Source organism: Aptenodytes forsteri, unplaced genomic scaffold (genome assembly GCF_000699145.1).
Source record: "Aptenodytes forsteri isolate BGI_AS27 unplaced genomic scaffold, ASM69914v1 Scaffold265, whole genome shotgun sequence".
Classification (NCBI taxonomy): Eukaryota; Metazoa; Chordata; class Aves; order Sphenisciformes; family Spheniscidae; genus Aptenodytes; species Aptenodytes forsteri.
In genome coordinates, this window is record NW_008796175.1 from 2,784,473 (window position 1) to 2,800,366 (window position 15,894).

At 54.8% G+C, this 15,894-nt stretch overlaps 1 protein-coding gene across 1 annotated transcript in view; it reads left to right on the forward strand.

Moving 5' to 3' along the window:
• Positions 1-15,894, forward strand: part of DLG3 (discs large MAGUK scaffold protein 3) — a 78,095-nt gene that overhangs the window by 26,235 nt on the left and 35,966 nt on the right. The window contains exon 5 of the mRNA XM_019474195.1: positions 13,617-13,670. Within this exon, the coding sequence (XP_019329740.1) occupies positions 13,617-13,670 (54 nt within the window). The remainder of the gene's footprint in view (positions 1-13,616; positions 13,671-15,894) is intronic.

A 15,894-nucleotide genomic window follows, 5' to 3' on the forward strand; every position in this document is an offset into this window, starting at 1 on the left:
GCTGGCTGCCGGCGTCATTGCAGTTGGCCATCATCATCGCTCGGGCTGGCTGCCGGTGTCGCTCAGGTTGGCATCGCCGTTGCTCGGACTGGCCACCGCGGTCCTGCCCAGCATAGGAGCTCTGCATCGGAGCAGCCTCCCCGGGAACGAGAACAAGCTGGGCCAGCTGGGTCTCATTTGGCACAAGGTGTGCATCGGGCGTGATGTTTTTCGGACACCCCACCTGAGGTCCTCGCCACTTATGATACCGTTGCCTGAAGCCCCAGCAGTGTCGACAGCATCCCATCATACTGTGTTTAGCAGGTGTGGGGCATGCTGCCTGCCAGGCAGCCTCATGGGCTCACGGTGCCACTTGCCAGCACTCCCAAACTGGCACCCACTCTCCATTGAGTTGTGGTTTCCTTGCTCTGCTGCTACGTCCCTGCTCCCCAAGATTATTGCATAACCCTGCTCTGGTCGCTGGTGTGCTGTGTGCATTCTGCCCCATTTCACTGCCTCCATTTCCTCCCACACACATTCATTTTATTAGTGTTCTCCTTCAGGACCCATTCTCAGGCTGTGTCTCTCTCCCCTAAATGGAGAGACCAGTCCTGTTTTGAACCCACAAGCCAGCTTATAAAATGGTTGGAGCTGTTTGGAAAGCATTAAAATGGAGGCTAGACCCTGCCTGAAAAACAATTTACCCTGCTTTAGAGAAAAGCATTTCAATTTGCATCTTCTGCCTCTTTCATTCATTATCTTCAAACCTCACATGATTTCTTATTGATCCTTCTAATTATTATTTCAAGACGCCGTAGCAGGCAGCCACACAGGAATCAATGGGAATTCTCTCCTCCTTTCCCCTCGGAAAACACAACCCTCTTATTCCCTTCCCCTGTTTTTCCTTCATTACTGTCTCAGTCTGTAGCTCTGGTTGAAATAATTAGATTCAAAGCTGATACGCTCAGATGATGTTTACAGAAAGCACCCAAAACCCCAGCCACCTTCCTATCAGCCTGGTCCTGCTTTCTGTCTCTTTCTCTGCCACTGTTTGCATCAAAATCAGCCTCAGCTTTCTTTCGCCTGCTGATTCCTGGCAAGCATTCTTCCATCTTTCCTTTGCTGTCTCTTTCCTTCCCTCCATCCAGAGCAGCAAGCTCAGGGAGCTTGCAGGAGCAGGGAATTGAAGCATGTCTGCTCCCTGCTTTCCACTCCTGCTTGCATGAAAGGTCCGGCCCAGGGTTCCTGGTAAGACAATTGCAAGCAGGCTGGGAAGGAAGCAATGCCAGCTGCATTGCTGCTGTGGCAGGCTGGGCAGGGGAGCCTTTCATGTTTTTGCAATGGTGGAAGAGAAATCATTGTCTTTTTGTGGTGCTGCCACGGAGCCCTGGGGCTTGATTTGCTCTGAAAGTCCACGTTGGGAATCTCTGCTTGGCCTTAGCCTTTCTGAAGATGAAAAAAAAAAAACAAGAGCTCCTCACGGCATTGCAAGCGACAGAGGATGCCAGTGTGTGAGACTATGTGAGCATAGCGGGGTCTGCGTGTAGAATATGATGTGTGTGGTATGTGTGCTGCCTGTATCAGAGCAGGCAGGATTGCTCCCTGGTGTGTAGCAAATGTACGCAATGAGTAAAGCTTTGCAGCAAATACCTCAGCAACGCTCCCCTTCTGATCTGAGGGTGCAAAGTGCCTGAGCTGTCAGGAATCCATGTTCTTCCCAGTCCAGTGGTGGGCAGAGGGACAAAAAGTGGTAAAATGGAAACAGCTGGGCATGGCTTGTGTGCAGGCAGATGGGTTTTTTTGGCTGTGGGAGGCCAGGAGATGTTGGGCTCTGGGTCGATTTGGCCAGATGCTGCAGATTTGAAGCTGGTCACCTTTGCAGGAGCTGAGGAGGCAGCCTCTGTGTCCTCGAGAGCCTCAGCTAGAGGCAGGGCTGCCATTTTTCAGGGCTGCCCCTTTAAATGAGCTCCCTGTCCCTGGAAGCACTTCCAGCAGCAGAGGTGGGAAGGGGTGTGCGTGCCAGGAGGCTTCCCTGGGAAAGCAGGGATCTGTTCACCTCCCAGGGAGCTTCACCACCTCTCATTTAAGCCTTTTTTCTCCCCTTGCTTCTTTACACAAGCAGAGGAGAGTGCGCACCGCCTGCGCACGCTGGTGCGGCCGCATGTGCGGATGCTCTGACATCGGAAATGTGCTTACGGTTGCATATGGTGGTGTATGTTCTCTGACATCATGTGTACTCGCAGACCCTGTGCGCAGCTCCGCAGCATGTCAGACGTGCCCACACGTGCTGTCCAACACACGGCACGGTCCCAACGTCAACCCACACCTCCTCCCACCTCCGGTGCCCTGTCAGTTCTTTCCTCCTGCCTCTTCCCTTCTCTAGGACACAAATTAGCTCACTCAGGCAATGCCAGTAACTGAGAACCCCTAATCCTGACTGTAGGGAGGGAGGAAATCTCTGAGCTCTGGGTTTCTCATTTCTTTTTGTTTTGCTTTTCTTCTCCCTTCTGAGATCTCTTCCATTTCTTCTCCCTTATCTATCCATGTTCCCTGTTCATTAGTCCCCACTCCCTGCACTTGCTGTCATTGCTGTCCTCCATTGTTCCCATTGCCGTCCCTCCGGCTGGCCCTGTGCCCTCCTCATCCCCCCTTGCTTGCTGGTGGGAGACTCAAGTCCTCCCCTGCCAGACTGGGGTGAGAGGAGGACTCCCGGCTTTGGGGGAGGAATGGCAGCGTGATCCAGGGACGCATCCCAGATGCGCAGCACTAGAGGAGCAGCATGCTCAAACCCTTCCTCTCCCCTGCACAGTGACGCCCACGGGCTCTCAGGAGAGGAGCGCTGAGCTGCCCGGCTGTGCCCGAGCCCTTTCTCCAGTGGTGCTCCCTGCACTCAGGGTCCAGCAGCAGCTGGCACCTTTCCCTCCTGCAGGGAAGGTCCAGCCCTGTGACTTAGTTCACCCCAAGGTCCCTGGTGCTGGACATGGTGGCCAGAACGGGGCCCCCCGTGAGGCTCCCAAGGGTCCCACCAGCATTTTCATGTGCGTTTGGGGTGGCTGGGGCATAGGCACCTCCTCCCTTAGCTGGGGAAGGGGCCTGAGGCAGTGCAGTTCCCCGGCATGTGGTTGGGAAGTGCCCTCTGCCCCCGGGGCTGCCCTAGGTTTGCTGGCCCTGCTTGGCCAGAAATGCGATGTCCTGCTGTCCCCTCTTCCTGCGGCCCCTTTCTCCCTCTTGGGGGGTCAGGAGGATGCAGAGGGGGGTTAGAGCAGCATCGCAATGAGTCCCTGACCACCTGCAAGTGCCCGGAGCATGCCAGGCTTGTGTGGCCCCTCCCGGCAGAGGCGTTTCATGGCCAGGGAGGTGGAAGAGGGGGCCAGATCCTCCCTGCCCGTCTTCAGCAGTGAGTGTTTCACGAAAGGCAGTGTTCTTCCATGCACAAACATTGCTTGCTATAGTTCCTCCCGTTCACTGGGGAATTACCTGGAGTAGGTGGGCACAGGGCGGCACATCTTGGTGGAAGCACCAGCCTTCACTGAGCCTTCAGATGCTGCTGGATTTGGGGCTCCTGGCTCTTGGGGCATGGGTGGCGGGGGGAAGAAAGAGCCTTGGGGAGGCCGTGGAGGTCTGGGCTGGTTTTCTGAGTGATGGGCAGGCATGGCTGGAAGGAAGGAGGGAGAGCACCGAGGGGCCAGGCGGGAAGCCAAACATGTGTTGCTTCGTGGGAAATGGCTGAAGCCCCAGATGTTCCCTGGGGAGGTGCGAGGGAGGGTGAGAGGAACAGGGTGCCGGGGACACAGAGGCAGTGGAGGTGGTGAGGTTGGCAGGGTGATGTTGCTATGGCTACTCCTGTGCTATTCATAGAAGAAATTAGCTAAATCTTTGCACTGGAAGGTGGAGGAGGAAAGAGGAGGAAGGCATTCTCTGCGTTTGGAGGGAAGGAGAGAAGCCAAAACAGGAAGGGGGGGTGAAGTTTTCCTCCTTTGCCCTGTGCCTGTGCCGTGGAGGGGCATTTGGGGGAAGTGCCGCTGCGTGACCTGCCCAGCGCTGGCAGGGCACGGGAGGACGTGGGCAGAGAGGGAAAGAGCCCCGTGGGAAAGCCCCCCTGCAGAGCATCCACACAGAGCCCTGTGTGGCAGGACGAGCTCTGCATCATGCCAGGAGCACAGGAGACATCCTTTTAATTAAAGACAGCCAATCTGTGAAAGGTATTTTTGGCAACATAAATGTAGATACAACTGTAGTGAAACTTGCCTTTCACGTCTGGCTCCATCGCCGAATGCGGTGCTTGTATGTTCATGACCCTGCCGGTCTGCTCAGCCCCTGCTCTGTGGTCACTGGTGGTCCCCCTGCCCTCCCTCCACATCCAGGATCTCTTCCAGCATGTCCTCCCGCCAGCCGGAGTCCCGGGAGGGTCTTTCCTCTCCACCACTCCTCATCACACTTTACTCCCTCATTGTGAGATTTTGATTCCCATCCCACAGACCTGTTTGTCACCTCCTCACTCACGATGTGTAAATCTGCGTGTCTGTTCCTAATATATCTCCCTCCATCTGATTTCACCTCTCAGCTTGTTTCTTGGGCATCTCCGTCTGGTGATCCTGCCGTCATCACCCAGCTGAGTTGCTATAACCAGGCGCTGAGCTGCTCTCCTTCCCCCAAACCCAGCCTCGTGCCCACCCTCAGCCTCTTGCCCTGCGGACCTGGGAGGCAGCTGATATTTCTGATGGTCTTGACCTTCCTTTCTTGCTGTCCAGCTGGAACCAAGGCCCAGTTAATGCTTTATAAAGTCATTCCCCCTCCCTGTGCATCTCCTGGGGAAACTTATGCCTTAACACCCAGATGCTGGGTGAGCCGGTTCCCCTCGCCCACCCTGGAGCATCCCATGTCCTGCTGTCACCCATTCCCTGGACCAGGCTGAGGAGGGTCAGATGTTCTCAGTGCTCCTTCCCAAAACATATTGAGTTCATTTAGGAGTGGACAGCTGAGGACATTTGTTTCCTTGGTTTCTTTATTCACCTGTAAGACTTTCCCCCCTTCCCTTGAGCATGTGAATCCCTTGGACAGGGGCTGTGCACTTGTGCTTGCTGACCCTTCCAACACATCCCATTAATACGGTAAGGGATAACGTTGGAATTAGAGAGGGGAGTTGAAGGACTGAGCTTAGCTCCTCTCCAGCTGGATTACCAACCACTGCCTGCCAGCCAGCCCAGATGCACAGACTGCAGCCCCAGAGCTGCACCCCACTGCTGGTTTTGGGATGTCGAGCTGCTGGAAGGACCCCAGGAGCAGCACAGGGAGAGGTGCTGGAGCTGGTGTCCAAACTGGCCGTAGTAGAGATGTAGCTGCTGCTGTAAAGGCAACGTCTGAAGCCACATAGGTGGGAGAGACCCCATCAGTGCAACATGTGGAAGAAGAGGAAAGTACTTGCTGAAATGGGAGGATGTGGCTCTGCCATGTTGCCAGAGGAGGAGGAGAGTGCATTGGTGAGGCAGCCAGGGCCAAGCACAGGCAGGTTTCAGCAGGGATGTAGCCAATGTGGAGGAGGTGGCTCCTTGTGAAGAACCTGGGGGTGGCAGGAAGACCTTCAGCCTCTGCCGCAGCAGCACCTGCCCGCACCCCTGCTGGAGGGATGCTCCCAGCACCCCCATGGCTGCACTTTCCACCTGGCTCTTCCCCCATGGTTTTCTCTGTTACATGGCTGGGACCTGCCTGAGCTCGGTTCTGACCAGTGCCGGGGATTCAGCAGGGATCTGCCAGCTGTCCTCAGGGTGTGCTCAAGGGAGGAGGGTCCCACAGGGGGTTGCATGAGAAGGAAACCCAGGGGTCGGCCGTACCAGAGGTCCTGTCCAGGTACCCTGGGTGCGGAGGTGGGTGGGATGTGGTAAGTGAAGCAGAAACCGTCACCATCCCTGGATAGTTGCCTCGTTTGGGTAAGCCCCTCGGTGCGTCATACGCCATGATGGAAGGAGAGTAACTTCCGCTCCTTCCTTAGCTGCGGATGCTCATTTAGAGAGAGGAAGTCATTAAGACTAATCAGGCCATAATCAGCCGCTGTGTGGCTATATGCCGGGTACCTGTGGTGCAGAGGCCCATGCAGGATGCTCTCCGAGGGGACCATGGTCTCTGGGTCCCGGGGGAGAGCAAGTCCAGCACTGGTCTGTACTGGGGCATGAGGAGCTCAGTGTGGTTGGCGTGTGGGGGCTCTGCCTGTCATCCCAAACCCCACACACGGGCGGGAGGGATGGTGCATCTCTGGCTTGGCATCGCAGCTGCAATTCGGGAATGGGCGCATAACCCTCACTGTAAGGTCATGCCAGTGCTGTGGGTGCAATGGGCTGTGCTAATGCTCGCAGCTGGTTTTAACACATGCAAAGATGGGATGATACAGGGATCCCTCAAGGGCCCTCATTGCAAATCCAACAATATGCTATGAACATGTATCAGGGACTTGGAGATGAAAACTTTTAATACAGCATTTAACAAGTTCTGAATACCTGAATTTGAAATTAAGTTCACAGTTTAGTCTGCAGAAGCTCACTTGGATAGGGCTCACTGAAGGACTGCTCAGAGGGTGTAATTAGTTTTGGGGACATGTGGTGCTTCAAAGCGCCCTGGACCAGGCCCTAAATACCCTCTTGTCACCTTCGTATTAACTGCAATTTAGTTTGAGGCTCTGTTGATGGATCTTGGTTTGATTTTGTTCTACAGAAACATGTTTCTTAACACTTTGTAACTAGGTGTGCACTGGAACTTACTGAAGAGAAGAAAACAGGATATTTGAATCCCAGGGACCAAAGAAATCTTTATTTTAACGCCGTCCCTTATTCACTCTTTTTTTTTTCCCTCTACATATGTATTTGTGTGAGAGGGGGGAAAAAAGCACGTGAGTCTTTCAGATGATAATAACTCTTCCTGTGAAAAAAGGAATTGAGTCAATTTTATTTGGTACCACCAGGTCAGAGGGAAGCTACCGGAGCCCAGCACCTCTGCAAATTGGGTCATTTATTTAGCGGGCTGAGCCTGGAACAGGATGTCTAACTTTCAAGTATGAACACACTGGCCTTAATGGTTTCTAAATGGAAACTTAGACTCCACAGAGCTTCTGTTTGGGGAAGCTTTCTTCCTTCCCCGCTGAGTGAAGGCTTTTTCCAGTCCCTATTTAAGCTTACTTTTTTAAAAAAAAAAAAAAAAAAAAAAAAAAAAAAAAAAAAAAAAAAAAAAAAAAAAAAAAAAAAAAAAAAAAAAAAAAAAAGGCACCAAAACAAAGATTAAACCCTCAGTAGCTGCTTGTGTTCGCATTACACTTTGGGCACTTCAGCAGCTTTGCCAAAGATCCTTGTGACCAGGGACCTTTCAAGTCCCGCGTTACCCGTTTCCGGATGGTCATGGTGCTTTGAGCCGGTGCCGAGGCGTAGCCACAGGGCAGGGGCTCTGCCGCCGCGGCCCCAGAGCCTGCTCACGCCACTGAAATGGCCCAGCTCTGATGTCTCCCAGAGGCAGCCTGGAGAGGAGGGCTGCTCTCGCCTACAGGCCACCATGCTGGCTGGGAGCCGAGCACGGGGCACGGGCAGCAGCTGGTGCCTGGCTAGCCAGAACCAACACAGGGGGTCTGGGCAACCGCAAGCTCCACAGTCAGCCCCAGCATCATTTCCTACATCGTTTATGCTGCATTTCAAGCTGTGCAGAAGGAGGGCATGGAGTCAGGCTTGGCCTGTCGCTCGCCTTCGTGCAGGCACGCTGTCAGGTGGTGTGTGCCTCCCCCTGCCCAAATGGTGTCAGCCAACAGGTCACTCTTGCAGTGGGTGACAAAAAAAATGCAAAGAGAGTTATTTTGTCCAACCCAGTTAAAGGGAAAGGAGACTCATCTCTGGTCATGAAATTCTTCAGCCTCCAGAAGTTTCCAGCCTCCATTTTCTTTTGCTCCCTTTCCCTGTCCCAGCCCGTGGGAGCCCTGAGGGATGCAGCTCTCCCTCGGGGCTCTGCAGCCCTCTGACACTCCCAAGCACCCTTGGCTCTGGCCACCACGTAAAGAGCCTGTGAAGGCAAAAAGAGGTGAGCACAGGGAGCTGTGAGAAGGGGACCAGCCTTTGGCAGCAGTGTGGTACCTCTCCCCTTGAGAAGGGAAGGGATAGGAAGGCCAAAGCATGGATTCGGTATTGAGATGTAGAAAAAGTCCTACATCTAGTCCTACAGCCAGCTGGGAGCCAGGCTTCAGTCCAGAAAAGGATGTGCTGTGCATCGTTTCTTAACGGGAGATCTGTAAGGTGGCTTCCCTGGGCATGGCCAGGTGAAAGCCGAGGAGGTCTGTAGGCATGCAGGCATTGGGGGAGGCTCAGAGCAGCCTGGAAGGACAGTGCCAGCACCTCTCTGCTCCACGTACCTGCCCTCTGGCAGGGGCAGAGCCTGGGATCATCCCCTCCCTCACCTTGGGCACGGGGAGCCTCAGGAGTGGGTTTCTGTCCTGCCTCAACCTCAGAAGCGCCCACAGGTTGCTGTGGAGGAGCTGTGTCATCTCAGGTGCTTTGGGAGGTGATGTTTTTGGCAGCTATGTGTTGGGCTCTGGGTTGGTGCAGGAGGCAGCCCCAGCATTGGGAAAACCAGTGTCTGAGAAGGGCAGGGAAGTCTTGTGTGAAGCAGATGAGTGTGTTGGTGCTTATCAGGGTGAGTGGCAGTGAGCGTGGGCTCACCGTGTGTGTTGCACCGGCAGGACCTGAGCTCGCTCCTGTGAAATTAATTCATTAGCTTGGTGCGAACCCGCTCCCCTTGGCAGCAGGAGCCTGTTGGTGCCCGGGCATCCCGCAGCTGACCCCGCTGCCGCGGCAGCATCACACCACTCCTCGGCATCCCCGAGCTCATACCTGCGTGTTCACAGCTAGCACCCAGCACTGTGGGGTCCTGCCACAGAGCAGGTGCTTTCATAGCTGTACATGCACAGCTTTCTCCATGGTTTAACACTCTTCAAAAAACAAAATCAAAGCAGACGGAGCTGGGCTACAAACGGCCCAGTGTGTCCACCCTGTTTAGATGCTTCTGTTGGGCATCTCCCCACTTGGCCTCTGCCCCTGAGAGCTTTTAAAAGGATGTAAAGACTGAATTTCACTTATCTTCAGAGCCATTTCCTTTTGAGTGTTAATATTATACCTCAGATGGTATGATGCAAAGGATATTAAAAGGCAGATATTGACTTTTCACTCTGAACCAATCTGGGAAAGTTGCAAAAATAAAGGAGTTAAGTTAGTACTTTGCTTCTTATGCACTAGCCCTGTGTCACAAATAGTCACCCTGTCCTGTGCATCCCTCGGTGAGTGACACATGGAGCAAACTGGTCTCCTGCAAAGACCAGCTCTGTGCATTAGGCTTGGTATTTGTCAGCTCTGGAGGCTCCTGTTTGAGTCCTGTTGCTGGTTAAGATGGAAATGGGTTTATATGTGGGCACAATCCAGTTGCTGTTGGCCTGGGACATCTGCAGCGCATTTATTTTGTCTGGAGGAGGTATGTAATTCCTGACCTCTGTGGGCTGGCCCCCATGCCAGCTCTGTGGAGGATGTGAAGCTGTTGCAAAGCTTTGGGATTTCAGCTCTAGAGAGAATATCTTGAACTTTCAGTTCAGAGTCTCCCCGCTAGGCTCCCGTGTGCCAGCCCTGAGAGCAGTCCTTGGGGAAATGCCACAGGGCAAGGCTCGGCCCTCGGAAGCAGGCTAACGAACCTCCTCCATTTGCATTTAATTGCAGCTTTTCTTTTGGTTGGAAGTTTTGGAAAATCATCACATTTTGCAATTCCTACCTTTTCCCTAGCAGATGACAGGAATAGAAACAGAGGTGAAGGGTGATACCTATAGACATTTGGGGCTTGGCTGCCCCCACGTGACTGTGTTAGTGCCCCTGGGCTGCCAAGGCCAGTCACCTGTTAGAAATACAGCCCACATGGCAGCGGTCCCTCTCAAGTGACTGCCCAGAGGTGATATCTAAAGGTGTTTCTGAAAGGCCACATCCTGCACCTGAGGTGTGTCTGAGCACTGCCGGCTGTCTTGCTGCTCCCTGTACATGCTGCAGTGGAATCACTCTAGCCCGGGGGGGCTGCAGACTGCTGTGGAGGAGACATCCCTCCTGAACTGCATGCAGATCCACAGCCACCTCCTGGCTTTAGCCACAGAGGCAGCTGCCCCCAGATGGGCTCTGGGCTATGCTGGGGCCTCTGCAGGGAGCCAGCCCCTTGCTTGGGGCTGCACAGGGCAGGTTGCTGCTCCCTCTGTTAGCACCTGGGCTGTGGCTGCCACCGGGACTGTTGTGTAGTGCTCGAGCACTGGTGCCTCAACACAGGTGAATGTGAGGCTGTGCTTCTCTCAGCCCCCGTGAGAATCCTGACCTTCAAACCTCATCCCCCTTCACCCCTATTCCCTTTGACTCCTATCGCTGCCCAGATTTTCCCAACAGCTGTCCTCTGCCTCGCTGGCTTTGCGCCTAGATCAATCTCTCTGCACCTGTGCAGTGACCTCCCTCACTCCCCAAGGTCCTCCCTGAGTCCCACCTTCCCCGCAGCCTCCAGCCCCTGAGCCCAAGGATCTGTGCAGCCCCCTGCACCTCTGCCTGACGGAGGGAGGTTGGGGCACCTCCAGCTCCACTGGGCTTTTGTGGTCCTGCTGCTGTGGGGTGAGCACCACAGGGCTTGGTCCTCTTCTCTTTCCATTTGTAAACCCCCCAAGCACAAACAGGGCTTGGCAAATAATAATAGTGTGATGAAGCAGTTTAGATGGAAGAGATCTGACAGCCCCCATTGAATATGACCTGAATGCACAGCCCTGTTCCCTCTCCTCCCTGCATGCAGCAACCCCCTGCTCCTCAGGGCATAAATTACTTACCGTTCCCTATAGAATTGAGGACATGGTTAATTCACCAGCATGTTCCTGCTGCCCAGCAAAAAATGATGATGTTCTCTCTCCTCCCCTGGCTAGCAGAGGGCTCGGTACAGGTGCCTGCCTGACGGAGGGAAGCAGAGGCTTTTCATATTCAGGCCCTCTGCTTATTTCTGAGTCTTAGGTCTTGTCTGACTCTGCAGTAGAACAGGCAAGGTGCAAATGTTGGAATATTTGCAAGTGGAATTCAGAGCTGATGTCTAAACACCTTTCTTGTAGTAGCTGGAATAGCTGGCCACAGGAGGCAAGCGGGGATTTCCTGGTCTGAATTCTTCCTGACCATGTGTGACTTTGTTTTAAGCAACCACTCACATTTGGCATCTCCTGGGTCCCATCTGGAGCCTGAGTGGGAAATTGTGCTCCTAGCAGTATTTTGAGATGTAAAAATCACTAGTGTGGAATGGCTGCGAAGGATGCTCAGTGAGCAGGCTAGACAAAATACGTCCTTAGGGCTCACCGCTGTGTGAGCGAGGCAATGTGATGTGTGATTTGTGGGCTATTAGTAATTCAACAAAGAGACTGCAGTGGGGCTCAGTGGAGGACTCAGGGTGGACCTGCAAAAGCATCTATAACATTATCATACAGAGCACTTATCCCTGGGAGGGATCCAAAGCATCATTTGTGGAGTTGAATTCATGTCATAAATCATGGGGCACGTGATGGGCTACATTCACTTAGGCTGCCTCTTCTGCATCCTTCCTGGAAACTCATCTAATAAGAGCTGGCCTCTGGCACATCAAGGTTCAAACATCCATCGTTTGTTAATTGCTGGCAGTAGAAGTGCTTCTTTTTTGCCTTGAAATGTGGAATCCCTTCCTAGAATTGCACTGGGGACTAATAAAAGCCAGTGCCAGGTTTAATATATGCTATCTCACAAATTATCTGGATTAAATACAAGGACTGTGTACTGCCAGAAAGGGGATATTCCCAGCTTAACATTGCTTCTGGGCCATGGAGATCCCAAGACATTGGACCTGAAAACTGCAATTCTCTTATGTGTGTGGGAGGGGCTTGGCAGGAGTGCTTGGAAGTGGTCATATTTGCCTGAGCTAGAGAATTAATTGCCATGAAAACTATGGTTTTGTAACCAATAGTTACAGCTGCAGGAAAGATCAGAAAGCATCTGAATAAATCAAATTAACTGTCTCCTGCTCCATCCATATGAGGCCAGAACCGTTCAGGGCAAGATTTAAACCACAATCTGGTTGACCCATAACTCTCCCACCTACGAAATGGGGAGAGTGAAAAGTCCAGAAATACAATCAACTAAAACAGGAGAGGGTGGGGACTGCCATGCTGGGTTCTGTGAGGAGGCTGGTCTCTGTCGGTGGCGTATAAACCCAGAGGAGGGCAATGAGGAGGAAGCCTGCTCCTGCAAAAATATCACAGACTCACAGAGGCCATTGGGCTGTGCAATCCAACCACCCACACTACTGGACAGACAGTGGTTCCTGTTAATTGCTGCACTAGCCCACACCTTGACTTGCTTGCTCCTGACCCTGACTGATGTTTCTGATGCCCTAAGGCAGAGGGTTCACCTCCCCTTGTAGCTCATGTCTGTTAGCATTTCCCTATCTTGCTCTGGCTGTTGTTCTCCGCACGAGCCTTGGAATGATGATGTGAATCCTGACTCACCCCTGACCTTGCAGATTTTGCCCCACTTGCTGTTGCGTGCCGGCGAGGAATGCCAGCCTTGTAATTAATCTTAAATTTCTCACTTTTTGCCGCTTCTCCCTTACGCTCCCGCTCAGAGGCAGACACCTTCCCCAGCTCCTTTGCCCCAGCAGCCGCGCCGGCAGGGGTTGCTCCCGGGGGAAGGGGCTGCGCTGAAGGCTCCGCGGGGCACCGCGCCTTCAGGAGGTTGCGGCGCTGGACAGCTCCGGCGCGGCGGGACCCCGCGGGCGGTGGGCGGGGCGCGCGCGGTGTGCGGGGGGCCGGTCCGCCCCCGTCCCTCCGGCCACCGGCGCTGCAGCTTCCCCCGTGCCCTTCTCCCGGGAAAGCCTCCCTCCCTTTAGGGCCTGGTCCCTGCCTTCTACTGCCTGCGCTTGCCCTCTGCGCGTGTGTTCCTCCTACAATGTGCAACGAGCTAATGGGCAGAGGGCAGCCCAGGAGGAGGGGGACCTGGAGAGAGGTTTATGGGGAGCCCTGCAAGAGAGGGGGGGATGCATGTGGTGAGGATGAGCTGAGACTGCGGAGCAGAGGGTTTACCCCAGGGGAAGCGAGGATGAGGGACCAAACGCTGCCACCTCTCCCAGGGCATGGTGGCCCCGTGCTTAGGAAGTGCAGCAGCAGCTGCTGGAAGGTGTGTGAAGCCCTCAGGGCTGGTCTGCTGGCAAAATATCCCTTCCTCAGAAGGACTTCCTTCCCTACTCCCCCTGTTTCCTAATCCTTCAGTAATGTGGATTTCAAGTAAAATTTGGTGCTGGTGGGATTCTGGCCCGAGGCTGGGAGAGTTTCCAGTCTTCCCTGTCTCCTTCCCAGCAGCCAAGGCCATGGTGTGTTGGGGACATACCAGGCCTGAGGAGGGGGCCAATGCCCAGAGCCATGCTGTGGCCCTGCTCCTGTCCCACAGCCGTTGGGCACCTGGAGGAGGACTTCAGGAAGAGCAGAGCCCTTCCTGAATTGCTCTCTTCTGCCTGTGGTGGCATGGCCAGGGGAGAGGCAGTGCACCGTGAAGGGCTGGGTTCATCGCTCAGGTCGGTGACATGCCGCTTTTGTCTCCTCACAGGCCAACCCTGCTCCCATTATCGTGAACACAGACTCGCTGGAACAAGGGCTCTCTGTAAGTCTCCTGGTTTTGTTTCGCTTCCTTTGAACAAGCAGTGCGTTTTCCCTGCTCGGTGGTGCAGGAAAGGCTCCTCCAGCCCAGGAACACCCCAGCAAGGTGGCAGAGGAGCCTGGTACCTGTTCCACGTCCCCACAGCACATCCCACCCCCAAACCTCACTGGGGCTGGGTGACGCTGAGCAGAGCCAAGGCTAGCAGTAAGCGATGCTGGGGACTCCAGCACAGAGAGGGTACAAGGCAGGAGGCACTCAGAGGGGCACACTGTGGAGTAAGCAGGCATCAGAGCAGGGAGAGCTGGGCTGGCTGTGTTCAGGGTTACCCACACAGCCATTTCCTCAGCCTCTCGTGCAGGGTGGCTGCGAGGCTCTGCTGGGGCATCCCTTACCTTCCTGCACTGCCTCAGCCCCCTTCGGCAGCCCCGGCCCCTCAGGAGGGAGGCAGGGCTCTCTGTGCCCTCGCTGGCATCGCACCAGCTGGTCCTCAGGGCAGCAGGACCCATCAGATGCTGCTCCTCTCCCAGTGAAGGCTGCCAGCAGCTGAGCAGTGCCTGGTGACTGTAAGTGTTTGCAGCCACAGTGCATTTGGCACTCTTGGCATACTATAAAGATAATCCTCCTCAGTTTGTTGCAGAGAGGGTTTGCACGCTGCTGCATCCCTTCCCAGAGCATTTGCAAATCATTCCTGCTGGGGGGATGGAGGGAGCAGGGTGGCCAGCGTGGATTTCTGCAGCACTGGCTTCATGCTCGTAAGGTGCTCCCCTTTTTCTCCCCAGAGGGATCTCACTTAACAGCTTGCCAGGGCTGGGTGCTTTGCACCTGGTTTTCTTCTGATACAGCAAATTTCGGCTGTCTTCCACATTAATGAAGCGACACCAGGACTCAGAGCTGGGGTTGGTTTGTCTTTGGAGTCATGGTAGAGGGCTGCAGGTGACTTCTGGTGGTTGAACCTTCCTTGTAAAGAACTGCAGATCTCAGCCCACAGCCTGTGGTGGGGTCAGTGCGCATCAGAGCTGTGCTGGGCTGGTTGGGCAGGGCTACGAAAAGGAAGGGAAGCCCACCTGAGACCTCTGCAACCCTGGCTGTATGGTTTAGTTATGCCTCGGGTGCTGAACCGAAGCCACCTGGCATTGGGGAGGAAGGCGATGGTGCCTCTCTCAGCTGGTGGTCCAGGGTCCAGCAGCCTTGTATGAATGTGGCAGAAGAGAGCTGCTGTCCCCAAAGGTTTCCTTCTCGAAACGCATGGCATGGCACGGTGTTTGTAGGATTGGAGGCTTCTTGCAGCGCGCTGGGCACCCCAGCTGCAGGGCAGTGCCGTGTTGCAGCCTGGTCTCTGCGCTCACCCGACTGGTGCCATTCTACAGGGAACTGGAAAAAGGGCGATGTCTCCTGGAGGGGAAGGACACACCACAAGGTTGGACTGGCCTGAGTGAGGGGTGTGCTGTGGGCAGGACAGGGAGGTATTCCTGGATGGAAAGTCTGCTTTCATGTGTGTTTTATACCCTCTCTCCCTTGGAGGAACATTGCCTGCTCACTATTGCAGCCACCAGCACCACATCCTTCGCCAGGCTCCAGCCATACCTGTCCCTCCTCCCTGCCTGTGTGCCCAAGGGCAGCAAGAAATGAGCCCGAGGGCCAAGCACAGGCTCTGTCACCCCAGGCAGGCTCCTGAGCCCTGCAGAAGCCAGCAGCAGGGAGTCCGTCCATGGGGCCAGCGGCCACCTCCTCCCACTGCAGTGCACTGCACTTTCCTGCCCTCCTGGCTGCCTCCCCCAACTCCGTCTCATTAACTCCATAACTCTCCCACCCCCTCTCCCTCCACCTCGTTAGCTCCATATCCCCATCTGCCCCTTTTCCCTGCACCTTGGCCACAGGTCCTTCTTGCTGTGCTGAATGGGAGCTCCCTTCTTGCAGCCCCTGGGGTGGGTTTGGCTGGGTTTTGGGGACTGCTCTGCACCCCTGGCAGGCACCAGCATCATCCGGGGGATGGCAGTCACCTACTCCATCCATCCAACCCCAGCAGCACATGCCGGGGGGGAACTGCCCTGTGGTGGTCAAAAGGAAGGGACAGGTTGTGGCTGTCGTCTGCTGGGCAGAGCGGGGACCACCAGCCCCATGCCTGGAGGAGCCTGTGCCCAGGGCAGGGGAGACACCTCACTTTGATTCCTCTCAACCTCCAGCCTGGAAACCCTCTTGCCTTCTACTTCATGTCATACCAACACAG